Source organism: Lissotriton vulgaris, chromosome 7 (genome assembly GCF_964263255.1).
Source record: "Lissotriton vulgaris chromosome 7, aLisVul1.2, whole genome shotgun sequence".
NCBI lineage: Eukaryota > Metazoa > Chordata > Amphibia > Caudata > Salamandridae > Lissotriton > Lissotriton vulgaris.
This window is the reverse complement of record NC_141695.1, coordinates 1,135,249,131-1,135,273,929: the sequence shown is the minus strand read 5'-3', so window position 1 is coordinate 1,135,273,929 and position 24,799 is coordinate 1,135,249,131. Positions and strand designations below refer to the sequence as shown.

The following is a 24,799-nucleotide window of genomic DNA, read 5'->3' as shown; positions in this document are numbered from 1 at the left end:
CGGAGAAGGTGCTCCATCATCTGCAGGAGACAACTCAGTTGTTGTTCAGGTTGGGTTTTTCGATAAATGTACCCAAGTCTCACCTGGTGCCCTCCCAGCGCAACCTGTTCATAGGTGCCGTACTGGACTCCACTGTTTGTCGTGCATTCCCTCCTCCTCAAAGGATTCGCGACATACAGGAAATGATTCCTTTGTTTTACCCTGGAGCGGTCGTTCCAGTCCTGAAGGTCCTTCGCCTGCTCGGTCTGATGGCTTCTTGCATTCTCCTGGTCAACCTTGCACGCTGGCACATGAGGGCACTCCAGTGGTGTCTCCGCAGGCAGTTGTATCAGCACAACGGAGATCTCGGGGAGTCGGTGAAGATCTCCAGAGAAACTGCAGCGGATCTGTCTTGGTGGAGCGTGTAAGGCAACCTGTCGCAAGGGAAGCCTTTCCATCTACCTCCATCGGTGGCCACGGTGATTACGGATGCATCCACTCTAGGGTGGGGTGCTCATCTGGGGGATCTGGAGGTCAAGGGTCTTTGGTCTCCAGAGGAAAGGTTGCTTCACATCAACCTTCTAGAGTTGCGGGCGATACGTTTGGCGCTCAAGGCCTTCCTCCCTTCCCTTCGCGGTCAGTCGATCCAAGTCCTGACGGACAACACGACCGCGATGTGGTACATCAACAAGCAGGGAGGAGTGGGGTCGCAGTGTCTCTGCAGAGAGGCTCTGCGTCTCTGGTCCTGGGTTCAGGACCACCAGATTTGCCTGATGGCAAATCATCTGGCCGGAGTTCTGAACGTACGTGCGGACAGTCTCAGCCGGCAGTTCTCTGCCGACCACGAGTGGAGGCTTCATCCAGAGGTGGTTCGTCATGTCTTTCGGACGTGGGGGACCCCTCGGGTGGACCTGTTTGCCACTCGCGAGAATGCTCACTGCCCGTCATTCTGCAGTCTCCAGTATCCGATGCAAGGAGCCTTGGGGGACGCGTTTCAGTTGAGTTGGGGAAGTCAACTCCTTTACGCGTTTCCTCCCATACCCTTGATTCCTCGGGTTCTGAGGAAAATTCGCCAAGACCGGGCCCAAGTTATATTGGTCGCCTCGGATTGGCCAAGAAGGGTGTGGTATACAGATCTACTCCACCTCTCCTCTCACCCGCCGCTCCGTCTCCCTCTCAGGGCAGACCTCCTCTCTCAGATGGAGGGGCAGGTTCTACACCCCCACCTCCAGACATTGCACCTTCATGCCTAGAGATTGAACGGGGCAACCTGATTTCCTATTCTCTCACACCTGATGTGGTGGATGTCATTTTGTCTGCTAGACGTGACTCCACTAAGACTGTCTATTCTTATAGATGGTCTAGGTTTGTTGTTTGGTGTGGTGAGAATGATATTGACCCGTTGAGAGCCCATTTATCAGATGTGCTCCGGTTTGCTCTCTCTTTGGCTCAACAGGGGCTGGCAGTTGCCACAGTTAAGGGCTATCTTTCGGCACTGTCAGCTTTTATTTGTTTGCCTGATCAGCCCTCTCTTTTTAAGTCACCTGTTGTCTTGAGATTTTTGAAGGGTCTTGTAAATAAGTTTCCTCCTACCCCTTTTATTGTACCTCAGTGGGACTTGAATCTTGTTCTGACTTTTCTGATGGGCTCTCCCTTTGAGCCTCTTCATAAATGTCCTATGAGGTTTTTAACCTTTAAGGCAGTTTTCCTAGTTGCAATTACCTCGGCAAGGAGGGTGAGTGAGCTTCAAGCTCTTAGTTCCAAGCCCCCGTTCCTGACCATACATGCTGATCGGATGGTTCTAAGGACCAGGGCTGCTTTTCTTCCTAAGGTGGTTACTCCTTTCCACCTTGGTCAATCCATTACCCTCCCTACCTTTTATCCTCCCCCACACCCTTCCAAGGAGGAGGAGAGGTTGCACCGTCTGGACCCTAAGAGGGCGGTGTCTTTTTATTTGGACAGAACTAGAGACTGTCGCTTGGACGATCAACTCTTCATTGGCTTTGCTGGCTGCAAGAAGGGAAGAGCGGTCCATAAAAGGACTTTATCAAGATGGATCGTTCTGTGCATAAAGATCTGCTACTCTTTGGCCGGTAAGGAGCCTCCGGAGGGTATTAGAGCTCATTCCACTAGAGCTAAGTCATCTACCTCTGCTTTGGCTAGAGGTGTTCCTGTGGAGGACATTTGTAGGGCGGCAACCTGGTCTTCCCTCCATACTTTCGCGAAGCATTACTGCTTGGATACGGAAGTCAGGAGGGACGGCCACTTTGCGCGTTCTGTCCTTCAGGATTTCCTGGTTTAGAAGAGTGGACACCCTCCGGGAGTGGGGACTGCTGTGGGACTCTATTCACAAGGTGAGGAATCCACTCGGCAGATGTATCTATCAGAAGAACAAGTTACTTACCTTCGGTAACGCTTTTTCTGGTAGATACTATATCTGCCTGTGGATTCCTCACTGACTCACCCGCCTCCCCTTTGTCCACTCTTCTATGCCAGAGTTATTGTACTGTAATGTATATTTGTTTTGATGTCAAGGAAATGTTTCATTTGCTTCCTGCATTTGCTTTGCACTGTGTGTTTTGCCTTGACTATTGTATACTGTGTATGCTTTGTATATATCTACTGTCATTGGTCCGTCCGTGTGCCTCGATGGCACGGAAAAAAGGCGGAACTGATGTCATCACGCCGGCGTGGGCCTGTTATAGGCGTCGGTGACGTCAGCGGAGTCGCGAGCGGAGCCGTGTCTCTGTGACGTCCTATCCACGTAGGCGCGAGGCTACGAAAAAAGAATTTCCGAATGTTGCTGGCGCAAGGGGGGATATTCACAAGGTGAGGAATCCACAGGCAGATATAGTATCTACCAGAAAAAGCGTTACCGAAGGTAAGTAACTTGTTCATCGGGCACACAGCAGTACTACGGTGGGGCAAGTGGTGCACCATACAAGGATCCATACGATGTGTGATTGGAGTGTAATCGGGTGAAGGTGCGGGCTGCATTAACGGCGAATACTAAAAGGTTGTGGTATCATGGGTAGTTATAAGCGAAGTGTTGTAGTGCCTCGAGATAGAAGCGAACAGTTCAGAAGGATACCAAGTGGTGAGTTGATGGTCGAGGCAGTTAATTAATTAAGGCTTATGGGGGAATTGGTGAGAAAACGGCGTAAAACGGGCTTGCTAGTCCGAGAAGATAATATACTGAAGGTGAACGTGAATACATTGGTAATGAGGAGAGAATAGAGACGCGGTGCGTGCCGGGTTGGTGAAAGTATCATACCGGGGAGTTAAGGCGCGACATCCGAGTGAAAAGTTAATTTAAGTTTCTGACAGAGATAATTAAAAGATGATTAAAAGGCGCGAAGTACAAGTGAGAGTTAAAAATTGGGGCGGCGCAGTGATTCAGTTGGTGAAAGTATAATACCAAGGAGTTTAAGCGCGACATCCGAGTGAAAAGTTAATTTAAGGTCGTGACAGATCATTAAAAGGCGCGTAGTTCAAGTCAAAGTTAAAAATTGGGGCGGCGCGGTGATTCAAGTGGTCCCAGGGCTTACCTAGGGATTGAGACCCTGGCAGGCTCGTAGGAACGAGCGGGAGGGAGGTAAAGTGAGCGGGCTGCCCTAGAATAGAAACGGGGGAATTAATTATCAATATTCCAAAAGCGTGAAGCGGTCGCTGGGAATCGGGAGGAATTAACTGCTTACCCGAATCGGGAGCCTTTGAGGTACGTGTCACACAATTAGGATCGCGTAAGGGTTTGGGAAGGAACCTAAAAGATAAGTGATAGAAATAAATATAAGCTCTGTATTAATGGAGCGTCTTCCATACAGGGTAATACATAAAGTGACAAAGGTTCAGGCTTACCGGTCAAGTCGGTGTGTACTACTTCCTCTAGATGCGGTGGCATGTTTGGAGGAAGGGGTTTGCCATTAAGTAGACTGCTCCCGATTGGTGGAACTGGGACATGGAAATAGAAGAGGGTGTACGAGTGTGGGATCTGGCTAGCAGGGACATGAAAATAGAAGAGGGCATAATGGTGGTGGGGCAGCCATATTGGAGTCGGGGAAGTGGTGATTACGAGGTGGCGAAGTGATGAAAGTGATAGGTGACTGTACAGAAAAGGATATAAGGAACAAGGTACATTTGTATTTAGACTTCCTCAGGGAAGGCAGACAGGTTATATACATCCAGATGGTCAGGGTGTCATTTCAGATTATAAGTCCATCAACATAAATCAAATCAAAGAGGTCCAATCCTCTTGGAGGTTTAACCCAGAGTTCAGGCTGTCCGTTTTGAGGATCCATTTCAACTCCTCTTTGTTTTGAAGTTTTGTCAGGTCACCACCTCTTTGTGGTACGGTCACTTGGCTGATCACTGTCCAGCGAATGTCATTCTCACTGTGTCCTTTGTCATTGAAATGTTCGACCAGTGGCGCATTAGCCTTTCTGCATCTGATCCTGCTTCGATGTTGTGAAATCCGGAGTTTGATTTTCTTTTTCGTTTGGCCCTCATAGATCATATTGCAGGGACAGAAGATAGCATATACTAGGTTACAGCTGTTAAAGTTTGTGAAAGTTTTTAAACTATTTATCACATCTTTATAGACCAATTCCTTACAATCAATTGAGAATTCACAAACAACACAAGTACCACATTTAGAGTGTCCTATCAGTGGTGGTAAAGACCATAAATCATTTAATGTGGTACTAGTAGTGGTCGTTGAAGGGAGAGCTGCCCTCACCAGTTGATCTTTAAGGTTTTTACTCTTTTTGAATGCAAACATTGGTGATTCAAATTTGAGTGTACCAGAGTTTAGAATGTGCCACTATTTCTTTATACTCTTGCGAATTTTGTTGGAGACCATGGAGAATGTAGTGACACAAACCAGTTTTTCAGTTATCTTCATGGGTTTGGGCTCTAACAGTGTCTCACGTGGGTAGTACCAGGCCCTTTTCATTGCATTTTTAACCAGGCGGCGTGGGTAGCCCCTGGATCTGTTTAGCTGAGAGTATGCTGGCCTCATTAATATAGTCAGTCTTTTGAAAACAGTTCCTTCTAAGCCTCAGGAACTGTGAAAATGGTAGACTGTCTCTCAGTGCTCTAGGATGACAACTGTTATAGCCAAGTAATGTGTTTCTCTCAGTGGGCTTGCGAAATAAGGAGGTGAAAAGCAGACCATCTTTATGTTTGATGCAGAGGTCAAGAAAGGGGATGGTAACCTTACTATGTGTGAGAGTGAAGGTCAGGCCATTGCAATTATTGTTGAGCCAGTGTAGAAGATCTGTAAGGGCATCAACAGGTCTGCCCCAGATGAGAAAAATATCATCTATATAGCGTTTCCACGTTAATAACCCCTGATAGAATGGGTTGGTGATCGGGAGGATGGTATTGCATTCCAGCCAGTCCATGTAAAGGATAGCCAGGGTCAGTGCAAAAATAACACCCTTGGACGTACCCCTTACTTGTTGATAATATTGTTTATCAAACAAAAAAAAGTTCTGGGTAAGGCAAATCACAAGGAGTTGTATGATGAATAACGTGGGTACCGTGTGTGGGCGTGGTCTGCTGTTAAATATTTGTTCCATAACCATCAGTGAGTCTCTTTGCGGGATGTTAGTATAAAGAGACTCTACGTCCAGGGTACACAGAGTCTCGTTTTCAGGGTCAAAGGGGTGGTTCTCAATTAGGATAATCATATACATGCTGTCTCTGATAAAGCAGATGGTACTAGGAACAAAGCCCTGTAGGAAAAAGTTGACATAGTTTCCAAGTGGTTCTAGGACCGATCCACAGCCAGACACAATGGGTCTACCAGGGGAGTGTCTAGTCTTTTATGGATCTTAGGGAGGGTATAGATTACAGGTGTCCTGGGATTGGTAACATTCAGGAAATTGAGTTCATGTTTGAGAAAACCAATTTCGTGTGCCTCTGTCGTGATTTTATTGATGAGTTTTTGTAGTTCTTTGGTTGGGTTAGTCGACAGTGTGCAATAGTGGTCTGTATTGGAGACTTGGCGGTGAAGCTCTGATTTGTAGTCGTCAATGCTTTGTAAGACTATCCCCCGCCCTTGTCGGCTGGTTTGATGACAACGTTATTGTTATTTCGTAATGAGGTGATTGCCATTTTTTCATCTAATGAAATGTTATATGGAATGAAAAGATGCGATTTCGCCAAGTCAGAGGTTTCTTTAAGTAGAACTTTCTCAAAGGTGATGATCTCCTTGGGGATCATGTTGGATGTAGGTGAGAATGTCGAAGATGGTCTAAAGGGTGTGATAGTGTTTTTGGGTTGGGTGGGGTTCTGGTCGAAGAATGCCCGAAGTCTGATCTTCCTGAAGAACCCAAGTAGTTCAGATTGAAGTTCAAGGAAGTTAGGGTAGGTGGTTGGCACAAAGGATAAACCTTTACTTAGGATCGATATTTCTTGGCTAGAGAGACTGTGGTTGGATAAATCAAACAAGGGAATGGTCAAGTCCTCAGTTACAGTGTCAATTACCGCTGGTAGAACTTCTGTCTGGTTTGTCTCTCCCCTGGGGGGTTGAACCATCTTGGTTGTTGTTTTACTCTTCCTCTCTTGGGGGGTTCTGAGCTGCCTCTCGCTAAATAATGGGGGTTCTGATTACGTGTGGGGGCACTATTCCCCTCTCCAGAGTCTGAGCTGTCTGAGGAATCGGCTAATGAGTCAGTGAATCCAACAAGCGTATTACTTTTATTGAAGCGGCCCCAGGGTCTAGGGTTCTGGGGGTTATGATTGAAGTTACGGTTGGTATAAAAATCTTTATGGAGATAGGGATAGATTCGTTCTGGAGTAGAGGATTTTATATCTTTCTTTACTTTGTTTGATTTTTTATTTTGTTCGATACGGTGATATTCGAGTACAGTTTTTTCAACTTTCTCTAGTGGTTTCTTAGCTTCAGGGACAGTATTGCTATCACTAATTTGTTTTTCTAAGTCTTTGATGATATCGCCTAGTTTTTTAAGTTCCTCAGACCCTATTTCTATACCTAAAACCAGCCGATGTCTGGAACAGGTTGTTCCTATGTGGCTGAAGCCAGTGCTATATTTGGGATTGTCCGTGAATACTCCTGGAATATCCCTAACTTGCAGTCCTAGAGGTATGGTATTGGATCTCAAGTATTCTGTAAGCATTAGTGTCATTAATTCTAAGCGTACATATTTCTTCCTTTGTTTCTCTAAATCTTCAGAGAGGTTGGAGCTGCCCGCTGTAGTAATGTCTTCAAGGTCCGTGAATAATGAGGGACCCTCGCAAATCTTTTGGATATATTCAGCTGCTTTTCACCTCCTTATTTCGCAAGCCCACTGAGAGAAACACATTACTTAGCTATAACAGTTTCATCCTAGAGCACTGACAGTCTACCATTTTCACCGTTCCTGAGGCTTAGAAGGAACTGTTTTCAAAAGACTGACTATTTTAATGAGGCCAATGCAAAACCCACAGTTGATGGACAGAATGCAGAACAATGTCATACATTCCCCCCAGTACAGAGATCTGGGCCTAAATCCATGTTTTTTTTGCACTCCTCACCACCCCAGTTCAGACATGGCCATATGCAAATCAGTCTGACCCTGTGCCTCATGGGAACAGTCCAGCCGGAACTGCCAAGCCATGCCTTCCTTGGACCGGAAACAAGCTTCCGAGGACCGTTTTCTGGCATTCCAGCCGTCTTCAGCCCGGCTTGCTTGAATCCAGTGGTGTGGAGAGCATGGGACTCACGTCTGAGCATACCCATCCCACTCGGGTGACTAAGGCAAATACCACAGTTGATGGACAGAATGCAGAACAATGTCATACATTCACCCCAGTACAGAGATCTGGGCCTAAATCCATAATTTTTTTGCACTCCACACCACCCCAGTTCAGACATGGCCTTATGCAAATCAGTCTGACCCTGTGCCTCATGGGAACAGTCCAGCCCGAACTGCCAAGCCATGCCTTCCCTGGACCGGAAACAATCTTCCGAGGACTGGTTTCTGGCATTCCAGCTGTCTTCAGGATTTAGGCCCAGATCTCTGTACTGGGGTGAATGTATGACATTGTTCTGCACTCTGTCCATTAACTGTGGTTTTTGTATTTTAATGAGGCCAGCATACTCTCAGCTAAACTGAGATCCAGGGGCTGCCCACGCCGCCTGGTTAAAAATGCAATGAAAAGGGCCCGGTACTACCCACGTGAGACACTGTTAGAGCCCAAACCCAAGAAGATAACTGAAAAACTGGTTTGTGTCACTACATTCTCCATAGACTCCAACAAAATCTGCAAGAGTATAAAGAAATAGTGGCACATTATAAACTCTGGAACACTCTAATTTGAATCACCAATGTTTGCATTCAAAAAGAGTAAAAACCTTAAAGAACAACTGGTGAGGGCAGCTCTCCCTTCAACGACCACTACTAGTACCACATTAAATGATTTATGGTCTTTACCACCACTGATAGGGCACTCTAAATGCGGTACTTGTGTTGTTTGTTAATTCTCAATTGATTGTAAGGAATTGGTCTATAAAGATGTGAAAAATCGTTTAAAAACTTTCACAAACTTTAACAGCTGTAACCTAGTATATGCTATCTTCTGTCCCTGCAATATGATCTATGTGGGCCAAACGAAACAGAAAATCAAACTCCGGATTTCACAACATCGAAGCAGGATCAGATGCAGAACGGCTAATGGCCCACTGGTCGAACATTTCAATGACAAAGGACACAGTGAGAATGACATTCGCTGGACAGTGATCAGCCAAGTGACAGTACCACAAAGAGGTGGTGACCTGACAAAACCTCTAAACAAAGAGGAGTTGAAATGGATCCTCAAAACGGACAGTCTGAACTCTGGGTTAAACCTCCAAGAGGATTGGACCTCTTTGATTTGATTTATGTTGATGGACTTATAATCGGAAATGACACCCTGACCATCTGGATGTATATAACGTGTCTGCCTTCCCTGAGGAAGTCTAAATACAAATGTATCTTGTTCCTTATATCCTTTTCCGTACAGTCACCTATCACTTTCATCACTTCGCCACCTCGTAATCCCCACTTCCCCCACTCCAATATGGCTGCCCCACCATTATGCCCTCTTCTATTTTCATGTCCCTGCTAGCCATATCCCACACTCGTATACCCTCTTCTATTTCCAAGTCCCAGTTCGACCAATGGGGAGCAGTCTACTTAATTCTTAATGGCAAACCCCTTCCTCCAAACATGCCACCGCATCTAGAGGAAGTAGTACATACCGACTTGACCGGTAAGCCTGAACTTTTGTCACTTTATGTATTACCCTGTATGAAAGACGCTCCATTAGTACAGAGCTCATATTTATTTTCAATCACTTATCTTTTAGGTTCCTTCCCAAACCCTTACGCGATCCTAATTGTGTGATGCGTACCTCAAAGGCTCCCGATTCGGGTAAGCAGTTAATTCCTCCCGATTCCCAGCGACCGCTTCACGCTTTTGGAACATTGATAATTAATTCCCCAGTTTCTATTCCAGGGCAGCCCGCTCACTTTACCTCCCTCCAGCTCGTTCCTACGAGCCTGCCAGGGTCTCAATCCCTAGGTAAGCCCCGGGACCTCCTGAATCACTGCGCCGCCCCAATTTTTAACTTTCACTTGAACTTCGCGCATTTTAATTATCTCTGTCACGACCTTAAATTAACTTTTCACTCTGATGTCACGCTTAAACTCCTCGGTATGATACTTTCACCAACTGAATCACCGCGCCGCCCCAATTTTTAACTCTCACTTGTACTTCGCGCCTTTTAATCATCTTTTAACTATCTCTGTCACGAACTTAAATTAACATTTCACTCTGATGTCTCGCCTTAACTCCCCGGTATGATACTTTCACCAACCCGGCACGCACCGCGTCTCTATTCTCTCCTCATTACCAGTGTATTCACGTTCACCTTCAGTACGTTATCTTCTCCTACTAGCAAGCCCGTTTTACGCCGTTTTCTCACCAATTCTCCCTAAAGCCTTAATTAACTGCCTCGACCATCAACTTTTTTTTTTTTGTGTAAAACAACGGAGTCTGGTCCTGGGACGAGGGGGCAGCTGGACCAAATATATCATACAACAAAGAAAGTTGCTAGCCCTCTCAACTGTTTAGTCTCTGAACATTTTGAGACAACAAACAAAAATGAATCAATTGTTTGTAAGGGTAATTTTATTTAGCCCTTTTGAAATTATTTTAGTGATATTGACCTAATTTAAAGGCGAGAAGAACACTTTACAAAAACTATACAAAACACAATAACACCTATTTACAACTACTATACAATTAACATATATACAGTTAAACAAACAATTATGCACAAACTTCATTTACAAAAGAGCATAGTGATTATATCCACAAATAGTTACTCTTTGCGAAATTGCTAACCACTTCAAAAACCACAAAGTGAAAGAAAGGCAACAAAAATTGAATTTTTTGTTTAGCAGTCAATTCAGAGATACTGAATAATCTCTTCAGGGGCAGATAATTTATAGTGCCTGTCTGCCGTTTGCCGACGCGTTTCGAATCTGTAAAGAATCGCAGATTCTCCTCAGGGCTCTTTCATTGTAGTTGATCTAAACAAATAAGGATATAAAGGAAGTTTGTTTTAATAAATGATAATTAGACACTTGTCGACCCCCTATGGTCGCTAAGAGTTACCGGACTAGTTACCTTCGTGTAGAGGCGATATGGTCTCGTGGTCCAATTGCTCACGAGGGGCTGTGAGCCGCAGATATTCAATATAACAGAAGATCAGTTCTGCAAAAAAATTAATTCACATGCTTACTAAACCACCCGGGAGCAGCACAGTATGACTGACTCCAGACTGGAAAGGCACAAGTTTCCTACCTCTGTCTGATCTGACGGTGAGGCTGTGTCTAGATCCTTTCAGTGGTCAGTTGAATTACGATGGTACCTGTAAGGCACAAACGTTGTGCTCAGTATTAAAATCTACTTTGACACCCTGGACTAGTAAGGTTATGCGAGGGAGTGTTTGATAACATACCTATTGTTAGAAGGTAGAGCGGAGAACGCCGGTCGCCATGCCGTTTTCTCCTTAACGTTCTCTGTGCGAAGTTTTAGTCAATGGCGGGGACCAAGGTTCGATTCCTCCGCGATATTCACAAAGGCGTGTGTATCAATCACGCTGAAATGAAAGGGGAGATTTCCTTAGTTTCGAGCTAAAGATGTTAAGTTTGTCATAGTACTTTCGGAGTCTCGCTTACACTCACCTCGCTCTTGCGTTGTCTGACCAGCAAATGCAAACACTGAAAGCAGAGGGAACAATAACAAGAAACAAACTCCTTTTTTAGAAAAAGGCCAACAACAAAAAGTAAGATTCAAACCAGCATGGGAAATGCGAACCAGGAGGAACTACTACAAAAAGTAGAGGGTCCCTCCACCATAGTGAACCTATCTACCCGGACATTGACAAAAGAAGAAGAATCTGTCCTTAATTTAGGACTTAAATTTGTCCCTTCTAGACAGACAGACTTCACAAAGATCATATTGGAAGCAATAGAATTTTGCCGTAAGATCAGACTCAAAGCTTTCTTTGCAAACCAACCTCCAAGTACCAACATGGAAACAACGGGCCTTAGGAACAAATCCACCTTTGTACCGAACCAGAATATTCCGAAACAGGTTCATGCTTTTGAACAAATTCTGCTGTCCTCAATCAACAAACTAGAGAACAACCAGAAATTTGTTAAACATAATATCTCCAAAGGACAGCGACTAGCTTTGAAAAACCTCAAGGAAGACCCCTCGGTAATAATAAAACAGGCCGATAAGGGCGGTGCTGTGGTGATTTGGCCGAGAGAACAATACCTAGCTGAAGGGTTCTCGCAAGTAAACAACCAAGAATGGTACAGACAACTGCAGGAGGACCCGCTACAACAAATTCAGTCACTAATCTTGGAGACAGTCAATACAGGTAAAGAAAGTGGGTTTCTTGGTCCCAAAGAAAGCGACTTCTTGGTTAAGAAATGCCCAAGAACTCCGGTGGCATATTTCTTGCCGAAAATTCATAAAAATCTGTCGAATCCCCCGGGATGACCGATCGTCTCGGGTTGTGATTCATGTCTAGAGCCACTGTCAAAATACGTGGATTTCTTCCTAAAACCTTTCGTGGCCAAAGTCAAATCTTATCTAAGGGACACGACTGATTTTCTAGTCAAGGTAGAAGGGACCCAGTTCGATCGTACATCACAACTCATGGTGACGATGGATGTCACGTCGCTGTACACCCAGATACCGCAGGACGAGGCACTAGAGGTGTTGGAACTCTATCTAGACTCAAGGGAAAGACCCCATAGAGTTCCCACCTCTTTCATTTTGAAATTGGCCGAAATAACCCTCAAAAGAAACTACTTCCGTTTTAATGACGACTTCTTTTTGCAAATCAAGGGCACCGCGATGGGGTGCCCTTATGCTCCGGAAATGGCTGTATTATATATGGCCGAATACGAGAAAAGATTTGTGGAGGAAAATAACCCTTTCAAACATCATATTGTGCACTGGTATCGTTACATCGATGACGTGTGGCTCCTGTGGCAGGGGAGCAACACCGAGTTGAGTGACTTTCACCAGTGGCTCAATACCAGACACCGGGACAAAAAATTCTCGGTTGACTCCAGCAATGTGAAAATGACATTCCTTGATGTGGAAATAACAGATGTTGGAGGCTCCCTTAAGTCCTCCCTATTCAAGAAAGCCACAGACAAAAATACCATACTCCATTACAACAGCTCGCATCCTAGAAATTTGAGGGCTAACTTGCCGTACGGACAACTCCTGCGCATTAGGAGGAATTGTTCGGAGCTGGCACAATTCGACCAACATGGGCAGAAATTCTGTGAGGAACTTACGCAACGGGGGTTCCCCAAAAAATTATTGAAACATTCTTTCAAGAGAGCACGCTACACACCCAGAGAGTGCCTTCTTGAAACTAAAATCAAGCGTGACCTTGAGAACCTGGTTTGTGTGACGACATTTTGTGCTGAAACCCACAAAATACGTCAAATGGTGTTAAAACATTGGCATTTACTCGAAGAACTGGATACACCTATTCCCCGCCCAATATTTGCTTTTAAAAGAAATCAAAATATTGGCCAACAAATAGTCCGTGCAGACATAAGAATAGCCAAACCAAAAAGTGACTTGTTGTCTCAATGGGGTCTTAAACCCATCGAAGGACACCACAGATGTGGTAATTGCATTGCGTGCGACACAACTATTGAGGGTAAAACTTTTCAACATCTCAACACAACATGGTCACATACAGGCTTTACCAATTGCAGAACTAAAAATGTTGTTTACGCCATCATTTGCCCTTGTTCCAAAATCTACATAGGTGTAGTGTCCTACTACAATGATACACGGACACTGTGATATCTATTCAACCCTTTATTAGCACGTCTACTCAGTTCCCCGTCCCTACTCTAACTAACCCCCTTCCTGTCCTGTCCCCACCTCTTCCCCTCTGCCCACCTGACTCCGCCCACCCCAGCTACTGGACTGCTGACTTCTTCACATCTCCCCCTTTCTTAATAAAATGACAAATGAAAATAGAGATTAGTCCATCTCTGTAATCAGTCTCTTAGGAGGCTGCACGTGACGTCGGGGTCTTGCCGATGTGGACACAGCGCATTCAGCTGGTGGTTCTTTTGCCGATGAATGTTCAGTGTCAGGTGCGACAGACTCAGGATTGTCTCGACCCTCAGGCGTGAGGGTTCTGGTTGTGCTTTCATCATCTTCAGGAGGGCACTTCTTGAAGTGAGAAGCGTTGCGGGTGACTCGCCGATTCTCCGATTCTGCGGTCACCATGGTGCCCTTTTGTTGTACAATTGTGAGAGGCTCGTCCCTGAAGCGACAGTCAGTCTTTTGGCGCTGTTCTTGTTTGACAAAGACTGTCGCCTTCCTTCAGGGAGGGAGACCGGGCTCTTCGCTTGTGGTCAGCATACTCCTTCATTTTATCCTTGCGGCGTTGATCTGTTGCGGCCATATCTTTGTGCTGTTGGTCCGAGAGGGGCTTCCTCAGAGCTCCGTCCCATGTTGGGATCCGATTTCTCATTGTCCTCCCGAGCATGAGAGTGGCAGGGCACTGGCCCGTTGTAGAGTGTGGAGTGGTTCTATAAGCGCACAGGACCTCGTTCAGCGCTGATCTCAGATCTTTCTTCTCAGCGGTGGCTTGCTGGAATGTTCTCTTGATGGTGGACATGAATCTCTCCACAGTGCCGTTGGCCTGGGGCCAGAGGGGCGTGACTTTGCGGTGGTGAAGGTCCATGTGCTTCGCAAAGTCGCTGAATTCGTGACTGTTGAACGGGGGTCCGTTATCTGTCTTGATGACCTTGGGGACGCCCCATGTCGCGAAGATTTCTTCAAGTACCTTGAGGGTACAGGTGGCACTGGTGGATGATATGAACTGGGCTACCGGGAATCTGGAGTACTCATCCATGATGACAACTACGTACTTCCCTGATTGCAGGGGTCCATAAAAGTCCATGGCGAACTCCTGCCACACCCCATCGGGCAGTGGGGCCATCTGTAGAGGCGCAGGTGGGTTACTGTGACTGGTCATTTGACAGGGGAGACAGTCTTTCAGGGTGTCCTCAACCATCTGGTCAAGGGCTGGAAACCAGACGCGTTCTCATTGCTCTTTTGGTGGATACGACCCCTCGATGGCCTTCGTGAGCGAGGTCGATTACTCCTAGTCTCAGGGTCGCCGGGATGACTAGTCTGTGATCTCTCAGAAGGAGGCCATCGTTGGTTACAGAGAGTTCGTCAGAGACGTGTCGGAAGGCCTGGAGTTCTTTCTTGATGGCGGGGTCTTCCTCTTCCTCCTGCGGGTGGTATCTCCACCTATTGGATTGGATGCGCTTCAGTACTGTCTGTAAGATGTCTTGATTGGTCGCCTCCTGGATGGTGTGCATGGGGATAGCCGGTGGACGAGCATGCCCAGTCACGAAGTGAATGTATTCCCCCGCGATGGAAGGCGCAGTCTCTGAGGATTCTCGGGGGTGGCGGGACATGTAGTCGGCTGGATTCTCTGCCTTCCCCGGTTTGTGGACGATTGTGAAGGTGTACTCTTGTAGCCGTAGGCCCCACCTTTCGATCCTGGGGGGCATCTTGCATTTGGGATTTCCATAGATCGTGACGAGTGCCTGGTGGTCGGTAAGCATGGGACTATAGATAAAACCGATATGTCAGAAAAAGCTGTTGAAATTGAAAAATGGCACACAATCAGGGACATTCATTTGGTCACCTGCTTTTTCCAGCAAATAGTTTTTGCAATCCAGATCACAGAACCAAGAGATTAGAGCTTTAATTCCTACTGTAAACCTCAATGGAAATTATGCAATTCTGATCAAACCTATTCACCTCCACGAGACAGGATCATTATTGTGTCCATCTCAACATTACAAAGACGTAAAAAAAACACCGCAGTGCTAATCAGGCCACCACTGCTGTGATGGAAGCTCATTATGTCGGTATGAAACTAATTTTAGTTTTGTCCTATATTGTTTCTCAGCGGGAAAGCAGTTTTTTGCACGTACAGTACATTGCTCTGGCCCTAAACTACATTTCCAGAGTTTATGAATAGCATTGCTCTTGGAATGCATCATTCATAGGTTTTAACTTGGATCCCCCTCACTGCTTATTCTCCTTTTAGTTTCCATTGAAATGCATGTGGAGGTGACCACATCAAAAAGGTCATTTTTGACACAATGAAATTGTTAAATGCTGATCTTTAACCAAAAGGATGATTGATGCAGAGGTGGGTTGGTGTTTATTTTCAGATTACCTACTGCTGGCAGAAGAACCCCTTTTCACTTGCTGGGCACATTTGAAAAACATGCAATTTCATTTATAAAAAAATACCTCACGAGTCAAATACTATGCAACCTATCTGCAAATTATCAATTGTTTGCATCGGATTCTGAACCTGCATTTTCTTGTACTGCTCTACCATAAATATCCTTGGCAGCAGCACTCTTCAAAGTAACTTCACACATTCCTACAGTTGTACACGCCCCCTTTCTTGTCACTGATTCTAGAGCTGTAGACAGGAGTCTTTGGCTCATTGATGAACACGTCGTTGTTCCGTTTTTGAGGTGCAATATAAAATTATTGCCTTTACGTCTTGTACCCATGTTCTTTGATGCATTTAGAAGTAGCACTATGGTCAGTGGGGCTGCTCGTGTCTGTACAGCTGACATGGCTTCTGTTGTACCGTCACTGCACAAACTACTAACCCTTAATCTTCTGCCTTGTATGCCTATTGATATTCTCATGTTCTTGTTTGCAGCTTTCAGGTGTATTTTGATTTAAAAAAAATATATTATGTAAAGCCGCCTTTCCTACCTATCCACACATGATCGTAGACTATGAAATAACTTCAACTGAATGAAACGGCGAGGCAGTGACATCATTCACAGGGGATGTGCCTTTGCAACTGTGTAGTGCTCACTGATGGCTAATTAAGTGCAAGAAGCAACATCTTCCTCATTCTCATACCTGTGCTCTCACTATAATGACTCAACAGTGTCCTAAATATGGTTACCCAAATGTTTGAGGCTGTGTGTGTCCTGATCTACTTTAGAATTGAGGCTGCTCTGTTTCCTGCTACGGGAATCTTCTTTCTTCAGATTGTGGAAACCAAATAATTAGTTACGTTCAGTTTCTCTTTACACTTGTACTCCAGCCACTGAAATTATTCGATTATTAAATTCTGTCACTGCGGCCTTTAGTGGGTGTGTCACGCTTATCACGTGATCCAGCATTTGCTGCACAGTTTTTCCTAAAAGCATTTTTTTTATTCAAACAAGGCAGGAAAGAAAGAATTGTTCTTGGTCATGAAAATGTTATGTTAAACTGTTTAGGCAATTCTTGTTTTGGTCAAATGCACTGTTATGAAATAGTTATTTGAAGAGGGAACTTAAAGCGCCGGAAGAATTCCAAGCATTTTGCTTCTGGTCTTTTAAGGTGCAGTCTTAAATTCTGATATTGCAGTGAGATACGGAAATAATATCGAATGTATAATACCGTTCTCCAGACGTTTCTTAATGAAAAAAGGGACTTTTATATGTGCTGTGATGTCAACACAGGCTAAATGCATAACTGGGTAACGCAGAATAAAAGATAGAAACAAACTTAAAAAATAAAAAGTTGTGCACATTTCGCCGTGTTTGCTACTGTGTGCACCTTTTTATATAATCTACACAAATGATTTTACTAAATGAGGTGGAAAGGGCAGTGTAAATAAAATGGCTATCCTATCATTCCATGCTTCAAAAAATCATTCATTGGAGGGGAGTAGACTTTTGAAAAGGATTTCCTGTATGTGTTGTGTTCTTTACTTTCTAACCATATAGCATCTGATCCCTTTTTTGATAGACCTGATACAGTGTCAAAATAGCCAGCTAATCTTACAGAACTTGCTTTATTTAATCACATAAAATGCCTTGCATTGTACCTTATCTTTTGGTGTAAACTGCATATCCTTTGCTGCAAAATGTATTCAACTCTGGTGTAATTTGTACCTCAATTGAAGAATATTCCAGTATCGCTGCTTGTACCTAATCTACCACTAGTGCTTGATCTTTTCTTATTAAAAATATAAAAGTTGTTTTTTGAGGTATATCATGGTGTCCCAGCACTAGATAGTTGATTTTATTTTCAGTGATATAGATTTTATAGTCTTGATAAATTAATTTGTACTTGTATGCAACTTAAAATCATCTTCAGGAGATTAGAGAATGTACACTATGCTTGCGCTTTTAATAAAATCCTTTTTTTCTTTTTCAGGTCGCCTAAACTACTCTCATCCTGGGTCTGACAACCCTCTTCCAGTTACTGGTAAGTGCTGTTTTTGATATACTTGGATTAATTTTTTTTTTTTACTCTAAATGAAATGTGCCAGTGGGTGCCTTGTGCCACATTTACCCTATCTAATACGATGTCCTGGTATGTGTCTTTTCGCCTTTTAAGTTGGGTCGTGTAGTGTTTTAGAGCATTCTCTTTGACACAGAAAATAGATTTTCTTGTCCAAACTATGAGGCTGCTGAAAGCGCTTCTGTGCAACTCACCGGTTTCGTTTTTCATTCAAGTCTGTTTATGTACTTCAATGAGATATAACATTGCTTTAATGGTATTAATGTCTAGGACAAGTGTTGAATAAAGATATTTGTGTAGTATATTTGTAAATGCACCCTGTGAAAATGTGACCTCGAGACTGAAAATGCCAGAACAAAAATATCCAGGAATAGGAATGTTCAGAAATTGACTGGAGGACTGGTGGTAAACGAAAGAAGATTTTTAGAGACGGATGTGAGAGAAGTATCTTCTGCCAAATAAATACTGCTCAAAGCACGTTGATTACTCCGGTTATGTTACTTAGCTTTACAAACCTCATCACTAATACATATATTCAACCAGATATAGGGTAAATAATCCACATCCATACTAGCCACCCGGAACAGTTGTCACAAATCCTTACCTGTGTCGGATGCTGTGGTCAAGCTACACTGTGGGACAGTTTTTTTTTTACGGTAGGGTACCTGCAACAAACAAGCCAAGTTCTTGGTGCAATCTCATCATTGTTTTGGCCATGTTGACAGATACTCTTTGAAGTGAGGATTCTTGTAAATCGCTGTTTCTTGATTTACAGGATTCCCCAAAATGCTGCTTTCCAAGTAGCTGCTACTTCAGCAAATCCATCCAGTTGACTCCAGGTTCTTTATGCTTCAGAAAAGAGCTATTTGTTTACTTAGACTTCCGATCTACTTGTACCCATCCATCCTTCTAGCTTCAACCATGAAACTGTTAGACGTCCATATACATAGGAAAGGACACGTTTCACATCTGAATGCCAGGTCTACTCTGCGATTTTTAAGTTGATTGAGAGTAGCAGTCTGATACTCGTGTACTATTTATGCTAGCAAAAATCATCCCAGTGCATCCATTTTACATTTATTGTTTTATATCCCTCATTTTGGCTTTTTTTCTAGACTTATTTTTTCTAGGGTTTTAAGGCACGTCCACTCGTTGCTTTTGGAGTAAGTAACTAATCTTTGAAAGCAAGCCAAATGTTTTGTGCATTTGCCACGAAACAGCCAAGTTGAGACCCTGTACACAGCAGGTTGAGGTGGAGTTTATTACAATAGAAGACTATAGTTAAAAGTTCCGGATTCTCTCCCGCTAAGTATTGGGCGCTTCCTTGACGCATTAGGAGGATTTCTTAGGGCTGCAGAACTACTTACTGTGTGATCGATGCACTTGTATTCTGTAGACATCACCCTCTAATTGCAAACCGAAGTTCGTGCTTTTTGTCAACGTTCATCACCTGTTTGCTTATTGCTTTTAACTGCCACCATTGGGGATTGTTGATGATAATCTGCTTATACAGACTCCGAACCGAAGGAAGCCAAATGTAAGGATAAGGAAAAGTAGCACACCTAATTCTGGTTCTCCCTGTTCACAAGATGCATTAATTTCCAACATGTACGTTGGTCTATGGCTCGGTAATTGCTACTAGTTTGAGTTGGTTTTCCATGTTGAAAAATGAGGGCTGAAGTGTCTAGGTTGTAAGGAGGTGGGTCGTGCAGTGGGGCAGGCACATGTTGGATTTACCAATTGTCCCCATTTATAAAGGACCAGGATTGGTACTGGAGTGTTGCTATTTATTTTCTAAGGATACTTATAGCACTGTGATTGGATGTTTTCTTTCTTGGAACAAGCTATGTATTGAAATGCTAACGTTCTTTTTTGGAAGACAAGGCACTGTACACCTTTCTGGACAAAAACAGTTCCAGAAGATGATTATTTTAAATGTTCAAGGTATTGTTTGGGGTAGTTAAACCATGCATCTGCTAAATACATATACTGGTGTCTGACCAAGGGGTTACAGGAATGTTTTCATACCCTTGTGCTTTATCTCACAACATTTTCTGCAGCGTTGGCTCGTAGTTCACAAAGCACATTGTTATGAGACATTTTGTTCCGATTCCTGCGTTTGGTAAAATTAGGCGTTTGAACCTGGCGAACAAATCTTGCAAGTGTATCCATTTTGTTGGAAAATTAGTTCAGTCGGGGATCTGCGAGCAAATTTGGTAGTTAATGAATTTCTTCGTGGGTGCTAGATCTTCCTTGCGTCGTGTAAATGCACCCACAACTCTGCTTAGAGCTGCTCCCGTTGTACACGATGAGCAAATAGTTTTAAGCGAGTCCAACTTGTGCTTTATGCTTGGATGAAAATGAAGTCATAATTGTTTTGAAGTGTTGATGTGCCTCGCCCAGAGCAATCTCATGGGCCCCTGCTTTTTGTCTCAAGGATAATTAAATAGGGATTTGCACAGTAATCTTTTGCGATTATTTTCCGAACAAACTACACACTTTTTTTTTACCATTCTGAATCATTCTAAAAAACTACAGACCCAATCAGTGTAAACTAGTCTCTCCTATCTCTCACTGTCTTTTGTTTACATGTAGTTCAAGCATGAATAAGTTATACCAAGTCTCCACAATGCCTTCGTTCTAGAGTATAGCATCTCATTCAATCCCTTAAAAGAAAAAGCATAAAATCCCCTCCATTACGATTATTATCCCACATAGTATACACATCTACTGATTCAATTTAACTCCAATAATCGTAATACGTCACTTCCTTCAATTAACATTGACCTGGACTGCTATCATTTTCAACGTCGCCCACATAACACCCCTCAATAAAGAACAATCGTAATATCCCTTCCATGAGATATACTACAGATTTGCACTACCTCCATATTGTAATATCAAGCAATATACATCCAGTAGTTATAACAACCCACATACTTCTATTAATGAAGACCTGTATCTCCCTTCTTGGCGTCGTTTAAAGTATTATCCTGAGTGCCACCTTGGTACTATCGTAATGCGGCAACAAATGATGGATGGAATGCTGAGTGAATCAAACATTCACCCCCAGTCTAGGGATCGGTGATAAATCCATCCTTATTTTGCTCACTATGCCACCCCAGTTTGGACCCAGTCATTTGCAAATCAATCTTGACCCCGTTCCTCATGGAAACAGTCTAGCCCGAACTTTAGCTGGGTCCTCCCTGGACTGGAAACCTGCATCCTGTGACCAGTTTTGGGGGTAACACCCCTCTTCAGCCAGAGTAGCTTAAATCCAGTGGCAAAGTGATCAAGGGACCCACGTCTGGGCATACCCATCTCTCACTAAGGGTGAAAAGTGATGCAGCAACAAATGATGGATGGAATACTGAATGAATCAAACATTCACCCCAGTCAAGGAATCTGGTTTAAATCCATTGTACTTTTGCTCACTACCCCAACCCAGTTTGGACCCAGTCATATGCAAATTAGTTTTGACCCTGCTCCTCTTGGGAAAAGTCCAGCCCGAACTGCCAAGCTTAGTCCTCCCTGGACCAGAAACAAGGATCCTGGGACCCGTTTCATCAGGCACAGCAAGCAAGGGACCCACGTCTGGGCATCTTTGCTTTTTAAACAGGAGCGGCGGCCTCATGGTCCCCCTCCCCGAGCCGTAATATACCCTAAGGACCCCGCCCCCCAGGCACACTACTAAAAGTAAAGAGGGGGTAGGTTATGCGGCCCCTCTACCTGATTCTCTTTTTGCCCAGTGGACCCCATGCGCATTCTTAAGAATGGGTGCCCTAGTGCCACCCAGGGTACCCAGTATTCACTTGTTTTGAGCCCCAGGGGGAACTCTAGAGCCAGCCAGGTCCCTGCCAATTCCTCACGTGCTGTAGGAGCTGGCATTGCTCCCGCCCGGAGTGAGCAGCTACTTGTGCTCTGAAATAGATCAAAAGTCTGCTCCCTGCTGCTGGAAAATCTTCAAAGCTCCTGCCCGCTAGGAACAGCTCCGGCTTTTCAGAAATTAAAAAAATGCTCCTGCAAGTGCAAACACCGGTTTCCCTGCCGATGCGTGCAGGGAAACAGCTATGTCTTGGGTGTTGGCCGTCCTGGACATGCTAGTGAGCCGGCTGTGGGGGGGCAGGAGTCCCTAAGGCCAATAAAGGTTTCAGGGAGGGGCCACGCCCCTCCTCCTGTATACATTAATTTCGATCCAGGCTGTGGGCTCCTTGGGATTTGTAAGGGCTAGAGGCAGATGCTGCACGCCTTCTCTCAATAATAAAATTAAGCAACCCTGGGTATGACCCACATAAGTCCTGCGGGATTCTACCAATTTTTGCAGATTTCGTTTTTTGTGTTTGGCCATTGAGTGGTCTATCTGCCCCCCCAACCTTGTATGCATATATCCTCATGTATGTCTGTGTGTATGTTGGTTGCCAGCAAACATCTATCTCATGTTGCTGGCTGCCAATCTGAGTGCTCGCTCCTGCAGGCGTCTGACTCCCATGGGAGCGAGATGGCCCAAGGGAAGTAAACCTCTCTGGGCCAATCAGAACGCTCCATTTTTAAACTGGACCCAAATATACAACTATTTTTTAACTTCATTTCTCAAAAACTACTGAACGGATATACACCACATCACAAAAAATAAGTGTGAGGACCAAGTCCTAGCTACTTGCAACATTTGGTGCAAGTCCTTTCAGCAGTTTTTGCTGTAGCCCTTCCTAAAGAAGTCTATTAAAGATGCTTGTAGATTTTGCCTTTTGAGAAATGTTCCATGCACAAATTAGTCAAAAGGTAGCACCTTTTGGGAAAGTTTAGTGAATATGTATTGTCACAGGACAATCCAGGTTAGAGTGATACTTTGGCTGTTGAAATGAGACGAGAACAAACGTTAAATTGTTATTTTAGAAAACACTGAAATACTTCAGTTCGAGTTTACTCTTCACATATTTACTTATGGACTGCCATACTCATTAGTAATTTGAACACAATTGTTTTTTCAATCTAATGAGTAATGTCATGCATAATGTAATTTAACACATTATGAGTAATGTATTGGGTCATATGCAGTGCATGACCGGGACGCACATTATAGTTGATTCACTGAACTAGAACTGGCGTATTTTATTTTATTTATTTTTTAAACGTTAGTTCCGGTCTCATTTCAGTACCTAACTATAGTGCTTTTAACTTTTGTTAAAGTGTAATACTATGTTGTGTTTTTTTTTATCATACTCTAAATTGTCCCAGCACCCACTCCTTCTGCACATGACCTTGACTCACTGTCAGGCCCTGTTACCAGCTCCCCCCCTGGCACCCAGCCTGGGCTGCACTTGACAAAAAGGATGTGCACAGTGTGAGTTACAGGTTTGGGCCTCAATGCAAGGCTCTGCCCCAACACTCTCCTGTTGGCCAAACTCTGCTGCGCACATCTTCTGGCTGTATGCTGTTGGGGTTTAACACTGGGCCTGTGTGTGCCCAATCGTCCACAGACCTCCCTCTGCGGGTTCCCAGCCATCGCTGTGCACAAAGTTTGTCTACTAAAATTTTTACTACTTTAAATTTAGGAAGCTGGTAAGTGACTGAAAAGATGGGTAGGGTGAGTTAACGGATGTGGAAAGGGTATGCTGTACTTATTTAAATAGTTTTTGCCCATTTAAAAATACATTATGCCTCCAAATACTCATACCTCTCCACACATTTTAGCTTCTGGTGTCCTACTTGGATTAACATCTAAATCAGCCTGCTCTTTAGGAATGGCTTTACATTCAACACACAATTACGTTTAGTGGTGCTTCACTATGAACACAAAATGCTAGCACTGTAGGTGTTTTATTTTTTATTTTTTTAGAAGAACTCCGTGTTGAAACGATAGTTGGTCACTAAAGAGTTAACTGGCATACTGGCCTAAAGCCATCGGAGTTATTTACATGAGCGTCAGATTACATTACACATGGTCACATATTTTTTGTCTTTTTTAGGCAAGGGTAGTTAAAGTGAAAACCCAGCATCACAGGATGATGAGCCAGTGCCGGGACTCTAGCCTTGTTCTCCTGTTCCCAAGTCGACCGATCTAGCTGTTGGGCCACATCTCTTTCTAGAACCCTGACCAAAATTTTCTTAAAACGACCCCCTCTCATATCTATTTACTGCAGAATTCTCTGTAGGAAGAGCTTTCAATTTTACAGCTTTGATGCCATCAAGATGTTAGCGCTCTAGATATTCATTCGAACACTGTGGTGAAACGGCAGTAAAACACTGGGGAATTCACTGATGGGCTTCTCTTGGTGTTGGAAGTGCATGATTCACTCAACATGCTAAACTTTTTTTTTTTACATTGATGAGTAATATATTTAAGAACATAAAAAATGTGTGTCCTAGTTTTAGCTTTCAGGAGCACTAACCATAATTTCTATGACGAAATTAACCACTTAGTTTCCTACATTTCTAAATGAAATGCTTTCATTTTCTGTTCTTTGATTCCGTAAAGATGGCGTTCAGGTGTGCCACACTTTTTACATTTATCATAAATATGGACTGTTTGCACTCTACCTATTCGTTAGAACACTTTGGTGAAGCTGCAGTAGAACACTTGAAAGTGACATGACAAACTGCTGTTGCTATACACTTTTCATCAAAAACATCAGACTTTGTTCTCACATGGCTGAGGAAGGTATTATTGTGAACTTGTAGAAAACATGTTCTCATTTTAGCTTCTGAAGCACCTCCTCTGACCTCTCTCAAAATCATGAGAAAATGTTTCTCTCACACAAGATTCTGCAAATCGCGGCATAGGATCAGTATTTTTCACAGACTTAACCTTAGAACACGTGACAATTTCTAAAATAAGTATGGTGTCACAACCAGTGATTCACATTGATTACATTCTGTTACTACCCTTCTTGTGTGCTACTTTTTGTGACCCTCAAAAGCAG

At 43.8% G+C, this 24,799-nt stretch overlaps 1 protein-coding gene across 2 annotated transcripts in view; it reads left to right on the top strand.

Moving 5' to 3' along the window:
* Positions 1-24,799, top strand: part of CPEB4 (cytoplasmic polyadenylation element binding protein 4) — a 388,153-nt gene that overhangs the window by 138,988 nt on the left and 224,366 nt on the right. For both annotated transcript variants that reach the window (XM_086931574.1, XM_086931573.1), the window contains exon 3: positions 17,793-17,843. In XM_086931574.1, the coding sequence (XP_086787700.1) occupies positions 17,793-17,843 (51 nt within the window). The remainder of the gene's footprint in view (positions 1-17,792; positions 17,844-24,799) is intronic.